This window comes from Canis lupus, chromosome 12 (genome assembly GCF_048164855.1).
Source record: "Canis lupus baileyi chromosome 12, mCanLup2.hap1, whole genome shotgun sequence".
Lineage (NCBI taxonomy): Eukaryota > Metazoa > Chordata > Mammalia > Carnivora > Canidae > Canis > Canis lupus.
Window position 1 is genome coordinate 5,238,179 of NC_132849.1, and position 15,294 is coordinate 5,253,472.

The window sequence follows — 15,294 nt, forward strand, 5'->3', positions numbered from 1 at the left end:
CCACTGAGCCACCCAGGGATCCCACAAGTGCATCTTTAATACCCATCTCCCATCTAGCCCATCCCCCACCCACTTCCCTCCATCAATCCTCAATTTGTTCTCTATCATTAAGAGGCTCCATGGTAAAAAAAAAAAAAAAAAAAAAAAAAAAGGCTCCATGGTTTGTTTCCCTCTCTCCTTTTATCTGTTTTCTTTCTTAAATTCCACATGAGTAAAATCATATGGTATTTGTCTTTCTCTGGCTTATTTTGCTTAGCAATAATACATTGCAGCTCCATCCAAGTCATTACAAATGGCAAGATTTCATTTTTGATGGCTAAGTAATATTCCATTGTATATACATACACATACCACATCTTCTTTATCCATTCATCAGTTGATGGGCATATGGGCTCTCTCCATAGTTTGGTTATATGCAGCTATAAACATCAGAGTGCATATGCCCCTTTGAATCTGTATTTTTATATCCTTTGGGTAAATACCTAGAATTGCCAGATTATAGGGTAGTTCTATTTTTAGTTTTTAAGGCACCTCCATACTATTCTCCAGGGTGGCTGCACTGGTTTAGAGAGACCATTTCTTACTCATTACAATCACAGGATATTTTCTCCATCCTCTCTGCCACATATTATAAATGCCCATCGTTCTAGGTCTTGCCCAAATACATAAAATTATGTATATGGGAGCCTTATCTCCTTATTAAACTGTAATATTTTGGGGAACAAGAACCTTGCTCACTTTTCCAGCTTATGTCCCTCAAACACCTGGCTCTTGAATTTTAGCTATTTTGACAGATCTTTTTAACAAAAAGAGGCTGCTTCCATTAATGTTAACTCACATAGCAGGATCCCTGTCCTCAAGAGGTTTTACCCCTAGCGTCAAGAGTGCCTCATACTCAATACAAAAATAGAAGGTTAGAAGAGATGCTAACAGGCTAAGGCTTGCATTAAGTATCCAGACTGTGAAGTAGAGAAGGGGGATGAGAGAAAGCCAGTCCGGAGGCGGGAATAACATTTACCAGGGGCAGAACAATTTGTTTAAACAATTTACACATAAATGACCCATAGGGCAGCTCTTGCAAAGTCCTCATTTCCAAACATTGTTGGACTGAGAACATAGGTTGTGCAAAATAACTGCAGGTCTCCAACCGTGCCCTCTTAAGTACCCTTATCGTCTAGGCTGTTACTTCCCCATCCCCTTTCTTCTATCTCTGAGTAATTCATTGGGTTGACTTTGGTACCGGAAAAAAAAGGCCTCTGCCACAAAAGCAACAGCAGAGGCTCGCAAACCAGGGATCTGGGAGGCAGCGAGACAGCCAGGAGCACGCGCGCTCCGGCATAGACGACGAGCGGAAGCCCACCAGCCCAAGCGCCCGAGCCGCCCTTACGTAACCGACCGCGCTCCCCTCGAGCGCCGGAAGGCCCCGCCCCGCCCTGAAGCCCCGCCTCTACCTCTACCGGCCGGTGAGGTGCCGTGCGCAACCCTCCGGAAGCTTCCGCCCCTCTCCCCTTTTATGGGACTACGGTTTTGTTTTTTGTTTTTTTTTAAAGACTTGCTGACGCCACCGGGTAGGACTGGCCCTAAAACCATGATATAGAAGCTCCTCTCACAGTCCTTACTTCCGCTTCCTTCAACTGAGGAGTCGGGGCCATCCCCATTTTTCTCACTCAGGAGGCGGCGGCGGCGGCGGCGGCAGGAGCTTGCGATGTTCGGCCTCAAGAGAAACGCAGTAATCGGACTCAACCTCTACTGTGGGGGGGCCGGGCTGGGGGCCGGCAGCGGCGGCGCCTCCTCTTCGGGAGGGCGGCTTTTGGCTTCGGGGAAGGAGGCCACGACCAGACGGGAGGGAGGGGGAGGGGAAGCCGGTGCGGTGATTGGCGGAAGCGCCGGCGCAAGTCCCCCGACCACTCTGGCGCCGGACGCCCGGAGGGTCGCGCGGCCCTCACCCATTGGCGCTGAGGGCCCCAACGTCAGCGCGACCCCCCCGAGGCTGCTGCTGCTCGCGCCCCCCTGCCGCGCGTCGCCGCCTGAAGAGATGGAAGGCCCGGCCGCCGACGCCATCATGTCGCCCGAAGAGGAGCTAGACGGGTACGAGCCGGAACCTTTGGGGAAGCGGCCGGCGGTCCTGCCTCTGCTGGAGTTGGTGGGGGAGGCCAGCAGTGGCCCCGGCATGGACGGCTCGCTACCCTCGACGCCACCCCCGGCGGAGGAGGAGGAAGATGAGTTGTACCGGCAGTCCCTGGAGATTATCTCTCGGTACCTTCGGGAACAGGCCACAGGCGCCAAGGACGCGAAACCACTGGGCGGGTCTCGGGCGGCCAGCCGGAAGGCGTTAGAGACCCTCCGGCGAGTCGGGGACGGGGTACAGCGCAACCACGAGACAGCCTTCCAAGGTAAGCGGTGAGTGGCGGCGGCTGCGCTGCCTTGCTTCACCTGCCCCGGACTCACCCAGCAGAGGTGGGTGGTAACCGAAAACAAGTCCGTGTTGAAACGACTTCGCAATCTATTTCTGAAACCAGAATTTTCTGGCCATTAGTCATTGTTTCCGCCCATCTTAATTCTTTTGGAAATGGCAGCTCTGTTGAAAGCCCGGAAAGGGTGGGATGTCAGTTTTCAACCGGGGTCGTCCTGAGTTGTATAGACCCCAGAGAGCGATTTCCCCCGCCGTGGGTGGGCAGACAAGTCATGTCCTGGTTTAGACAAAGGAGGTCGTGAGAACCTGCGTGCTTTTCTTCCTCTCAGGCATGCTTCGGAAACTGGACATCAAAAACGAAGACGATGTCAAATCGTTGTCTCGAGTGATTGTCCATGTTTTCAGTGACGGAGTAACAAACTGGGGCAGGATTGTGACTCTTATTTCCTTTGGTGCCTTTGTGGCCAAACACTTGAAGAGTATAAACCAAGAAAGCTGCATCGAACCATTAGCAGAAAGCATCACAGATGTTCTCGTAAGGACGAAACGAGACTGGCTAGTCAAACAAAGAGGCTGGGTAAGTTTGTTTTAAGGTCGAAAGGGGGTCTTCGAGTGGAAATGGAATGAAGGATTATATAGGGAAAGTCTGGGGTTATTTAACTCTTTCTATGATTCACAACTCGGGTTTCAGGCACTAACTTAGGACCTGTTTGCCTAAAGTTGATATAAGTAGTGGGTTCACAGAGATAGTGTGGTATGATAGTCTTGAATTGTTGCATCAAAAAATCCCAGTTTTACTGGTTGTTGAGTCTTTTGCTTTTGGTATTGTAATTCAGCTGGATGCTTCATTGGATTCAAATTATGAAAAAATAAGAATCACTTGAGGATGTTAGTAAGTTACATTTCTGAGAGATGTGCCACCCCTCCCCCCCTTAATTGAATGTCTTTTGTAGCCTGGGGTAAATAATTGGTTCATTATGTTTGGGAAGAAACTTAGTTGTTTTAATTCATCTTTTCTTTATGGATAGTGTTTTTAAGTCATTGGAAACCCATACTTGAAAATGTGCTTTTCTTTTTTGTTTTCTAGGATGGGTTTGTGGAGTTCTTCCATGTAGAGGACCTAGAAGGTGGCATCAGAAATGTGCTGCTGGCTTTTGCAGGTGTTGCTGGAGTAGGAGCTGGTTTGGCATATCTAATAAGATAGCCTTTTAAGTGCAATAATTAACTTTTAAACAACCCCAGGCACCAAAACCACATATGACTGCTGTGAAATCAAATGTATTTATGAAGTTGGACTTTGAGCTGTCCAGGCTGTAACCTCGGAGAGTTCTACTCTAGCAACGTAGAAAAGCAAGTGGCAAGAGGATTATGGCTAACAGGAATAAATACATGGGAGAAGTAGTCCCCCTTGAAGAGTCACTGTCTAAAAGAAGCAGAGCTCAGTTTCAGCAACAGGCAAACTTGGGGAGGCCATGGAGGAGGACTTTTAGATTTAGTAAAGTTGGTAGGGTTGAAGAGACTTAATTTTCTTGTCTAGAACAGGAGAGTGGCCAGTAGCCAGGCTAGTCATAGAGTCCATTAAATATGTCCACTGAATTCATTAACTTCCCATATAGTGTTAAAAGAGAAGCACTAACAATGGCATTGATCTGTATGAAATGGATTTAAGCTACAGGTGATAGAACTATGACTAGAAGCCGCAGTACTGTACAACAGTGTGAAGGAAAGCTTTTTCTCTGTAATTAGCTTTCCCAAGTATACTTCTTGAAAGTCCAAGTGCTCAGGACGTTTTTACCTGTTCTACTTTGGCTTGGTTTGAGTGGTTTAGTTTATTAGCCTAGTAATGGCCAACAATACTTGACTTAGGGTCAATAATTACAATTGCAAATGTGGGAATAGCCTCAATTTTTAAGGCAAAAACAAATTGTAAATGTATTTGTCTGTAAAAATTGTGTATATTTTTACAGAAAGTCTATTTCTTTGAAATGTAAAGGGATGAAGAGTCTCAAAATATATTAGTTTTTTTTCATGCCCGTTTGAAATTTACAACTTCTGTAGTTAGGAATCTATTTCTTACAGCTTTTCTAAATTTTGTCCTGGTCAGTTCTAGATTGTATACAGAACCAATTGATGTAATTGTATGCAACTTGGTTGTAGTGGAACAATTCCAATTCATAACTATGCAGACTTTTTAATTTTCCTATCTGATTGGTAAGTATTCTTTAGTGGTTTTGGGTGTTTTGTTTTGTTTTAAACCTGGGATTGAGAAGTTGATGAATGGAAATTCATCCTTTAACTTCATTACATGTGGGTTTACAATAATTGAGTCAAGGTGAAGTTTGAAGTTTGGGGGCAGGGGGCGTGTGTGGGTTGATAACTTAAAAAAATAATGGGCTCTGATTGGGCAGCTACTCATTTGAGTTCCTTCCATTTGACCTAATTTAACTGGTGAAATTTAAATTGAGTTTATGAGCTCATCTTCAAAACTTTTGCTAGAAGATTTTCAGCTGTTCCAAATGGGACTTACTAACAGTATGTATATAAAAAGATCACATCAGTGGATGAGAGACATTTGATCCCTTGTTTGCTTAATAAATTGTAAAATGATGGCTTGGAAAAGCAGGCTTATAGTCTAACCATGGTGCTATTATTAGGCTTGCTTGTTAAACACAGGTCTAAGCCTAGTATATCAATAAAACAAATACTTATTTCATTTGTTAATGATTCCCACACTTTGTTTCAGATTTTTGTATTGGCATCTCTTTGGATTTCAGACTTGATATTTTATTAGACTTAACTTTATTTTCTGTCCTTCCTTGAAATATTTGCTGCTTGTTCTCCATCTACAGATAGTTATATCATTTCCTACATCCTTATCCCACCATTCCTGAACGCTTACTAGACCTTCTAGTTTTTGGCACTATGAACCCTAAGTAAACCGCACCCCACCACACCCCGCCCAGTTGTCCAGAGACTTTCATCCTTAATGAATTTTATTCTTGGGAAGTGGTAGTATAGTGTGTGCCAGGACCATAACAGTCATGTGGTGGCAAGAGTCCCTTTTCCTTGGATTGGTACCTTTTCAGTTGTTGTTTTATCCTGTATTTGGGGGGAATATTGTAAAAGTCCCTTTAGGAATTTTCAAAGGTGGGACAACAAATTATGTGACTTTGTCTCCACTTATTTGCATTAGAAAATGCTCATTTAGAATTACAGAAAGATGGGCTCTGTTCAACATCAAAGAGTTATGTAAAAGCTACTGGTAAACTGAAGGCAGCTTCTATAGTAAACCTAGGGTCATTTGAAAGCTTCATCTGCAGAACACGACCTTTAATCTGTGGACTCTAGATGAAAATAGGCATGAATAAAATGACTAAGAATGTAATAGGGAAGGACTGCCCTGCCTGCCTATCTTTGAGCCATAAGGTCATCTAGCTAGAACTATTTTTACCTATGTATTTATCGTTCTTGATCATGAACCACTTATTTATGTCTATCTCTAAGGACCTAAAAGCACTTTATGTAGTTTTTAATTAATCTTAAGATCTGGAAAAGGTGACTAAGAGGTCTGTTTCCCCATATCCAGTTGTGGAAATAAGTGCATAGATGTAAATTGGAGTTTTAAGGAACCCAATTCCCAATTTACTAGGTGTGACTGCTGAATTATAGAGGAGGGTCTTAGTTGAAACTTTGGTTCGGGGCTGTCAGGGCTTAGGGAGCCCAAGTGCTTTAGGGAAGGGTGGGTGGTTTTCTAGGGAGAGGAGGCACGTGTTCTAAGTGCTGACTAGTTGCATAGTTCAGGCAAGTCCTCCAAAGTGGAAAGGGAGGGGCTGCTTGGAAACTGGCTCTCAGCAACTTGTCTTATGCTTCTCTCAGGGAAAAACATGCAATCCTCTAGTGTCCATGTACACTCTATTTGGGGTAAACACCTTGGTTCTGGTTAGACAGCTAATGCTGTTGACAGCTGTGCCAGGAAGAGTTAGGACCAACTACAAATTAATGTGGGCTGTAAAATGTAGTATGTTTCCCTAACTTCCTGTTTTTTCCTGAGAAGAAAATAATAAATCTTTTATTCAAATACAAGGTGTGGTACGGGTGTTTTCTAATCAATGACTGTCTTCCTTCCCCCACTTAGACAAGCGTTTTAGGGAAGTCAGCTGAGCAAATAAATATAGGTGAATTAACAAGTAAAAGCCCTGTAAAGCCGATTTACTTTAGACCAAGGGATGGTTCCCTTCCAAATAACCCCTTCTTTATTCAAATTAGAGCTGTTGGGTTTTGAAATGTATTGCTGTATTTCGGAGTAGTTCCTGTACAATTTAACATAGTCATAATCCGTATCCTGACTTTTCTTTTAGTTATCATGTGCTGTTTCATTACTGCAGCTATTCTGTCTCCCCAACTCAGCCTTAGGTGAAGGAGCTAGAAGAATTAACATCCACAGTTAAAGAGTTTTGGTAAAGGTTCTTGGTACTAAATGTTTCCTTTCTTACCCCTTCTTCCAGAAACAAAATGAGAATAAACCCATCAATTTTAGAAATCCTATCCTATCTTTATTTTCAGCTTCCTTGAAAGGGAGCTGAATCACCATGGAAATGTGCAAATACGAAGTTTGCATATTGGTTTCAAGCCCTGAGCACCAAATGCTAATTGTACAAACGGAATTCTGTGCTTTTATACATTTAAAAGTGCATTTCTGCTTGGAGGCCCTCTTTTTCTAGAGCTTAACTAGTAGAAGACTGCAACTTTCTATCATTACAAAGCTGTTACATACTAGTGCACTCCAAAGCAGGTAGGGTAGGGTAGGACCCAAGCTGGCCCTAGTTGAGTACAGGGCAGTGCCATTGCTTGCTCCCATTGACAGGTTGTGATGTGGAGCTGTTTCTGTTGTCCTTTCCTTAGTTTAACACCTTAAAAACTTGGCTCAAATGGTAACTAGTTAACATGAGTCACTGAGGGAGTCAAAGTAATCAACACTTCCCTTAATTTGACACAACCAGACTTTTTGTCTTTCAGTTCCTGTTTTGTGACTTTAGAGCCAACTCTTGCTTCATACTGTTTCAGAAAATTTTATAGCAGTTGTGACAGCTGAATTTTACAAAAATTTAAGTGAAATAACTAGTACAACTAGTGTGTAGCATGGCTCCAGCCAAATGCTCAGAGCATGGGCCGTTAATTACTGGAGTTCAAAACTATCTGCTGTCTTGATTTATCCTGAGTTCTTTTTGGCCCCACTTGTTAGTGATTACAGAACTTTCTTGGATCCTCCCACACTGTTCAAAGGCTCCTGGTTTTCGAAATTTGAACTGGACCTGTTTTAGTTCAGAGTTGTTACAGTGTTATCTTAGTTATGTGAAGCATGTGGAAAGATGAGGGTTGGGAATCTGCCAGGAGGCAGATGGAACAGACCTGGGAATTCAGTAGGGTTTTTGTGTTTTTGTTTTTTAAGACTTTATTTTTGGGGCGCCCGCCTGGTTCAGTTGAAAACATGCAACTCTCGATCTCAGGGTCTTGAGTTTAAACCCCACCTTGAGCACGCATAGAGAGCCTAGTTTTTAAAAAGGAGGAGCAACTGGCTGGTTCAGTCATAGAGTGTAGTTCTTTGATCTCTGGGTCATGAGTTTGAGCCCCATGTTGAGTATAGAGATTACTTAAGTAAATTTTTCTTTAAAGATTATAGTAATCTCAACATCCTATGTGAAGCTCAAACTTTAAACCCTGAGATCAAGAATCACATGTTCTTCCGACTGAGCCAGCCAGGTGCCCTGGGAATTCAGAGTTCTTTACTAATAATTCTTGTAAGGTAAAAACAAAACAAAACAAAAAAAAAATGCATATGGCAGGCTTTTATTCCGACTATACTTGGTTTCCTTTTGCTGTTCCTTTCTTAACCTGCATAGAATAATAGTTCCTGACTGGTGGGAAATCTGTCAGGGCCAAGAACACTACAGATTTTACCTCTTCCAGGTATCCGAGTTCCATGGCTCGTTTCTCCCTCTGATTTCTGCATTCTTTGCCTGTTCTTATTTCCTGTTCAGGGATTACCTTAGTTTATTAAGAACTTTTCAACTCTGCGATGATCTGTGACATTTAATGAGCTCTAAGGCAGCCAGATGTTTGTTGAGTCTCTTCATTTATTCATTACATCGCTGTGGACTGCCTGCTATTTACCATGCAGTGTTGGACACTGGAATTCTAAAGAGAATAACTCTTCCCCTCAAGAAACTTGGTTAAAAAAGACTAGGGAATTGGGGTGCCTGGCTAGCTCAGTCAGTAGAGCATGCAACTCAATATCAGGGTTGTGAGTTCAAGCCTCACATTGGGCATGGAGACTACTTTTTTAAAAATTGGAAACAGTGGAAAGAAAAATGACAACTAATTGTAGAATGATCCTTGGATCCTAGATGAAAAGAGCTATAAGGGACATGTGCACGATTGGGGAAATTTTAATATGGACAATATGCTAAATGGTACTGTATCAGCATTAAATTTGAGTGTATTATAGTGGAATTAGATGAGAGAACGTTCTTGTTCTCAGGCAATACATGCTGAAGAGTTGAACGAATCACAAAACCATAGAATGAGAAAGCAGTTGTGGCAAGATGTCAAAGCTTATAAAATATCTAGTAGTGATAACCATGGACAAAAATAATTAGAATATGTTGCATAAATGCTATGATAAACGATATCCAGAGATAAGGAGTGGGACAAAGCAGGGTGACCACTTCTGGAAGCAGATGTGGTCAAGGCCTCAAACATTTTAGGTTGAACCTAAATGAGTAGAAAACAAACATGCACAAATTAATGGAGTTGGGAAGGAACCTCCGGGAGTATAGGGTGAGGGTGGAGAAATGTAGGTATTTTTTCTTTTCATTTCTTCCCTCCCGGCTTCCCTTCCCCTTCACCATACATAGCCACACTGAATGTACTATCTCTTCAGTTTCTTCCATTTGGGGCCTCATAAAAATAGTAAAAAACACTGGTGGAGGGAGAAAGAAAAAAGATGTGTCTTTGGTCTTGAAAGTCTGAAATGACAAACAACTGGGTGGATCGTGTTTATTTAGGAAGTAAAGAAGACAGACTCTATTGACCGTTTCCTCTATCACATTAAAGTGGCAGCCCCGAATACCCACACCACAATCTCTGGGATCATAAATCATCGCTGAATCTTGGTGTAGGAGCTGGACCTGCTTTGGATCCAGTCACTTTTTTTTTTTTTTTAAGATTTTATTTATTTATTTATGAGAGAAAGAAGCAGAGACACAGGAAGAGGGAGAAGCAGGCTCCATGCAGGGAGCTTGATGTGGGACTCGATCCTGGGTCTCCAGGATCACACCCTGGGCTGAAGGCAGTGCTAGACCGCAGAGCCATCTGGGTTGCCCGGATCCAGTCACTTTGACTAAGGGTTTAAGAGCCTCACCTAGAATAGGCAGACCATTCACACATCTCATCAGCTATCTACTGGTCTACCTACTCAGGTTCACATAACCAGGGAAAAGGAACCAACTTCTTGAATACAGACCCAAGAGTTCTTGTGCTCTGGAGCACAGACTTACAGCCTCCTAAAGTTATTTAACTGGACCCCAAGATACTGAATGGTGGCTCCATTTTCCCTAATCCTGTTCCCGTGGGAGACTTGATTACAGCTATTCCCATCCTGGTTAAAAAACCAGTTTGCTCTGACTGCCCAGACTTCCCCCACGGGCTGCATTCTTGCCCATGAGCTCATTGTTTTGGCTTCTCTGTCTGTATCAATCCACAGCCAGTGCCAGAGGTCTCAGCCTGGGCCCCCTAACTAGCTGGGGCTGCATTCCATTCAGAATTTCACCACCCTCACTTGGTTTTCTTCCCGCCCTCATGTGGTCACATGTGTGTGTTTATTCAAGTCAGCCTGGGACAAGGTGTGCTGGGAAAGCCAGCCAAGAAAGCAGATGAGGAAAAGAATGTGTAACTGTTGGGTTTCATCCTGGATTTGACAACTTTTCCACTTTACTTTGATTAAGAAACACCTTCGGTTCTGTGCCCCTAAAAAAAAGTTAATTTTCTTCTCTAGTAGGAGGAGCTGATTTTGAAATTTTTGCTACCCATTTCAGTCTCCCCTACTCGGCTTATCTGATTCTTGGGTATCCAGAATTCAGGGGGAGGTAGGGGTTTTATCTGGGAAACCTTGCCTTCGTGTACATTTTATTCCTGAGTGTCTATGCCCAGATTTTTCGTGCATCACCCCCCCACCCCACCCCCCCGCAAATCCTCAGCTCCCACTTCCACCCCTAAGGTTGCCTGGAGCAAATCCTACCTCTTTCCTATCCTTGGTGAGAATGGTGGGGAGGAGGACAGCTGGGCTGCTATAAAGAGCAGCTGGTAGGTTTCACTGCTTAGGGAAATTTCCTGAGAGGATGCTTTGTTTATTTCCTTAGACCCTGAAAGCCCTGATCTAAGGCCAGGTGGGCCCACCCAGGCTGAAGGGCTTTGGGAAGGGCATTTCTCTTATGTGGTAAAGCTCTGAATTAGCACTATGCTTATGGCAGTATACTCCTTTCCTCTAACCCTCTCTTCATTTTGAAAAACAAAAAACAAAACTGCAGACTGAGGTTGTGGGAGGTGACATTTCATTTCTCAGAAATCCCTCATCAGGCAAAGCAGAGAAACAAAGAGGGAAATAACTTTTGTGTTGAAATGAAATGAGGTTTTGTGTGTGTGTGTGTGTGTGTGTGTGTGTGTGTGTGTGTGTTTTGAAATGAGGTGGCATGTTTTCAGCTTTAAGGAACAACAGCTCTGGAGAAACTTGGTAATCATGGGAAGGAAGGTTTCTCACCCTCTGCTTCCCCTCCCCCTCCCCCAAGTTTGGTAGTTGGGGTCAGGTCCGAAACCGAAGAGAGGTCTCTGTATCTTCCTTCCCCATGATGAGTCATGAAGGATGTATCAGTGCTACTGAATGATAGAACAACTTCAAATACAGAATAAGTATTTGGTAAGCAATCCCAGATATAGGTTATTTTTTTAAGGTATTATTTTTAAGTAATCTCTATACCAACGTGGTGCTCAAATTTACAATCCCAAAATCAGGAATCAAATAATCTACTGATTAGAGCCAACCAGGCACCCTAGATATAGGTTATTTTATTTTATTTTAAATCGTTTATTTATTTATTCATGAGACACAGGCAGAGGGAAAAGCAGGCTCCCTGCAGGGAGCCTGATGTGGGACTAGATTCTGGACCCAGGGATCAGGCCATGAGCCAAAGGCAGACACTCAACCGCTGAGCTACCCAGGCATCCCAGATATAGGTTATTTTAAAAAGCAATGCAGTTGCATTGCTTTTAAGTACAGAACTTTGAGTGATAAAGTTTGTCTTAGGGGAAAAACTGACTCAAGTAGTAATACATAAGTGTGGTCCCATGACAGTGTACCTTAAACACAGACCATGTATATTATTTCCTTGGACCTAAAATGCTGAATACATTTGAAACTATTTTAATTCCCTGAAACTGGGTTGAAAAATAAAATTTAGACAGGGTTTTTCATAAAATGCTTGCAAGTCATGAAAGGCATTTGAAAACAAGAAAAACACTTAAAGCCACCCAAGTTCTGGATCACAGTGGCCCAAATTACTGAGTATTTTGATAAAGGGTGCCTTGTCAGGGATGAATTGAGTAACAGAACAAAGGAATTAGGTAGAATTTAAAGAGTGAAAAGACTACCCTAGGTCCCAGGCCTTTTTTTCTCCCTTATAAAATGGATTTAATTGTCTTCCCTATTTTTTTTATTGAGATTTTATTTATTCATTCATGAGAGACACAGAGAGGCAGAGACACAGGCAGAGGGAGAAGCAGGCTCCACACAGGGAGCCCGACGTGGGACTCGATCCCGAGTCTCCAGGATCAGGCCTGGGCTGAAGACGGCACTAAACCGCTGAGCCACCAGAGCTGCCCTCTTCCCTATTTTATTATCGTGATGACTTAGAGAATATATATGAATGCTTTACCCTAAAGCACTAAACAAAACAAGGAATTTCAGGAAATATCCCTTAAGGCTTTATTCTTAGCCATTTCCAAGTTACTGAGTTCCTTAGAAGCCACTGGGAAGCAGACATCAGTAGATGGGACCTTAAAAAGGTTTTACAGCTATATTTTGAAGGCCAGAGGTGACACAAACAGGATTCTCCATGGCTGGGCAGAGCGCAAGTTCAGCCAGATGGAAAAGGTCCCAGGGGTCAGTAAACTACCTGCCTGCCAAATCTGCCCTACTGCCTATATGGCCAGCAAGCTAAGTGTGATTTTTGCATTTTTTTTTTAATTTTTATTTATTTATGATAGTCACACACAGAGAGAGAGAGAGGCAGAGACACAGGCCGAGGGAGAAGCAGGCTCCTTGCACCGGGAGCCCGACGTGGGACTCGATCCCGGGTCTCCAGGATCGCGCCCTGGGCCAAAGGCAGGCGCCAAACCGCTGCGCCACCCAGGGATCCCATGATTTTTGCATTTTTAAATGGTTGGAAAAATATTTTGTGACATGTTACGATTATGTGAAATTAAAATATCAGTGTCATAAGTTTGATTTGAACACAGCCATGCGTATTTGTGTACATGTTGTCTCTGGCTGCTTTTGTGCTACAACAGCAGTTGATTGGTCACAACAGATTCTACGGCTTGCAAACCCAAAATATTGACACTTTGGTCCTTTAGAGAAAAAGGTTGCTCACTTTACTAGAGCCAAAAAAGATTCTCATTATGTGATAAAAAGAAGCAAGCAACCAGGAATCAGTAGTAGAGTTAGGAGGGAAAGATGAAAGGAGGGGTACTGTGCTGCCAAGGGCAGATCAACTCTGTCCCTGCCATCAATGATGGAGCCTTTGCCACCATGCCTTCTAGCCTAGGGATTCCAGGGACATGGTCTGCTCCTTCTAAGGAGCAATCCTACCATCTTTCCTGGTTTCTTTTCCACCTCATTCAAAGTTCTATAGAGCGGGATCCCTGGGTGGCGCAGTGGTTTGGCACCTGCCTTTGGCCCAGGGCGCGATCCTGGAGACCCGGGATCGAGTCCCACGTCGGGCTCTCGGTGCATGGAGCCTGCTTCTCCCCTCTGCCTATGTCTCTGCCTCTCTCTCTCTCTCTCTCTCTGTGACTATCATAAATAAATAAAAAATTTAAAAAAAAAGTTCTATAGAGCTGTCATTTTTTTTTTTTTTTTAAGTAAGCTCTATACCCAATGTGGGGCTCCAACCCATAACCCTAAACATGAGCCAGACTGAGCCAGCCAGGTGCCCCTGTAGAGCTGTGTCTCAAAGAGATTCAGGCAAGGCAAAGAAGAGTATACTCTTAGCATTGCACATCCCAACCCCAACCTAGGATATTTCTGAAGTTGAGCCGATCCCTCCTCTAACTACTGAGGTTTTCTTTCCCAGACCACTCAACAGTTCTCTAGTGCTACCTGAGAAAATGCTCAGAGGTACCTTCTGCACATCCCTTTCAGCTGATATGCCTGGTTGCTTCCCTGGGATCTGACTGCCATGGCTCATGCATAACCTCATTTTGGCCTAGTCTTGCACATTCCTCCCTCAAATTCTACCTTCAGACTTCAGGCCCAAAACACCCTCTAGTTTCCCCAGTCTTCCAGGTCAAGGACCCAAAGTCAGATTCAGAACTTGTGCTGTCTAGTTTGAGGTTAACCAAACTGTTTATTGCTCTTGATAGACTCAGACTTAGGTACTTTCCTCAGACTTTCTACTTCCTGTGGAAGATGCCCCTGCCCCCCTCCCTTTAAAGCTAACACCTCTTCATCACCAACCTGTGACAAATAAACCCCCTCTGCTCTAACTTTCCCACCCACCCACCCAGGTGCCTCCCAGCACCAGAGTTGGTGGACTTGAGGGGTGTTGGTAAGAGAGGGTAGGAACATGGGAACCTCCACACCCAAACTACAATCTCTAGTTTTGCCTGATTCTGTGTGGTTCAAGGAGAGGGGAGGTCTCCCTGATTCAGTTCTCTCTGAACTGGGGCATGTTGAAGTTAAGTCTCTAAATAATCAATAAAAAGAAAATGAAGTCTCAATTTGTAAAACTAGGCAGAGGGGAAGAGTGAGAAATGAAAGTATCTGGTTGGAAAGAACCTGGAGGGGAGCTGCTCCTTGCATGTTGTTCTCACTCTATCCCCCTGCCCTCTTCCCACTGTCTAGACCCTCCGACCATATTTCTGCTCTCAAGGGCTCCTGAGAGAGGGAGCCTCATGTCCGAACATTCATGCCCTAGGTCAGCAAGGTGGCCTGTGCTCTGCCTCACTCCTAGTTAGCAGGAAGGTTGAAGCTGGTTGAGTGAAGAGGATGGATCTCCACAGACCCACCCCTGCAGCCCTGAGCACCTGCTTTCAGGGAGGCCCAGTGGGTGGGGGAAGTCTAGGAGATAAATTTAGTCTGAAGGCTGTAGCTTAGTGGGGTGGGTAATTACCCCGGGGAGGGGGTTAGCTGGAAGGGAGGTAGGGGAGAGGAATTCTGACCCAGCTAAACTGAGACCTCACAAGTGCACCCCCAAGTACAATGATATGGAACCACAATCCCCTTCCCCCATCAAACACTCAGTAAAGAAGCACTCAGCAAGACACTGGATGGCTTCTGCACGCTTGAGCTCTCTTGTGCGTATCAAGATTGTTCCTATAACCACCCCACCCCCACCTCAATTCTCAGGGGTCCAGTTCCTCTGTCCTTCCCTAAATTCCCCCTAGTGCACCAAACCTCAGGGCCCCTCTCTGGCCTTGGCTTGCAGCTTCCTCTCTCTCTCGAGTCCCTCTAAAGGGTTTCAGAGGTCAACAGAGAGGTGTCTGGCCACACGATTCCCCTCTAACGGACCAGGGGAAGGGGTTGCTCAGGGGTCAAATTCCCCTTCCTG

At 44.1% G+C, this 15,294-nt stretch overlaps 1 protein-coding gene across 2 annotated transcripts; it reads left to right on the top strand.

Moving 5' to 3' along the window:
* The first annotated feature begins 1,438 nt into the window (after positions 1-1,438).
* MCL1 (MCL1 apoptosis regulator, BCL2 family member) lies at positions 1,439-6,496 on the top strand. Of its 2 annotated transcripts, XM_072769328.1 has the most exons (3): positions 1,468-2,393; positions 2,743-2,990; positions 3,501-6,496. In XM_072769328.1, the coding sequence occupies exons 1-3, from the start codon at positions 1,706-1,708 to the stop codon at positions 3,615-3,617; spliced, it is 1,053 nt and encodes a 350-aa protein (XP_072625429.1). In that variant the 5' UTR covers positions 1,468-1,705; the 3' UTR covers positions 3,618-6,496. The 2 variants fall into 2 exon arrangements, with proteins under 2 accessions (XP_072625430.1, XP_072625429.1); XM_072769329.1 differs by lacking the exon at positions 2,743-2,990 and having other exon boundaries at positions 1,439-2,393.
* The last annotated feature ends 8,798 nt before the right edge of the window (positions 6,497-15,294 follow it).

Bases quoted from the DNA above. Each gene is read 5' to 3' on its own strand.
- MCL1 (XM_072769328.1), top strand. From the start codon at position 1,706: ATGTTCGGCCTCAAGAGAAACGCAGTAATCGGACTCAACCTCTACTGT. The intron at 2,394-2,742 runs GTAAGCGGTGAG...TCTTCCTCTCAG, and splicing joins CCACGAGACAGCCTTCCAAG to GCATGCTTCGGAAACTGGAC. The intron at 2,991-3,500 runs GTAAGTTTGTTT...TTTGTTTTCTAG, and splicing joins TAGTCAAACAAAGAGGCTGG to GATGGGTTTGTGGAGTTCTT.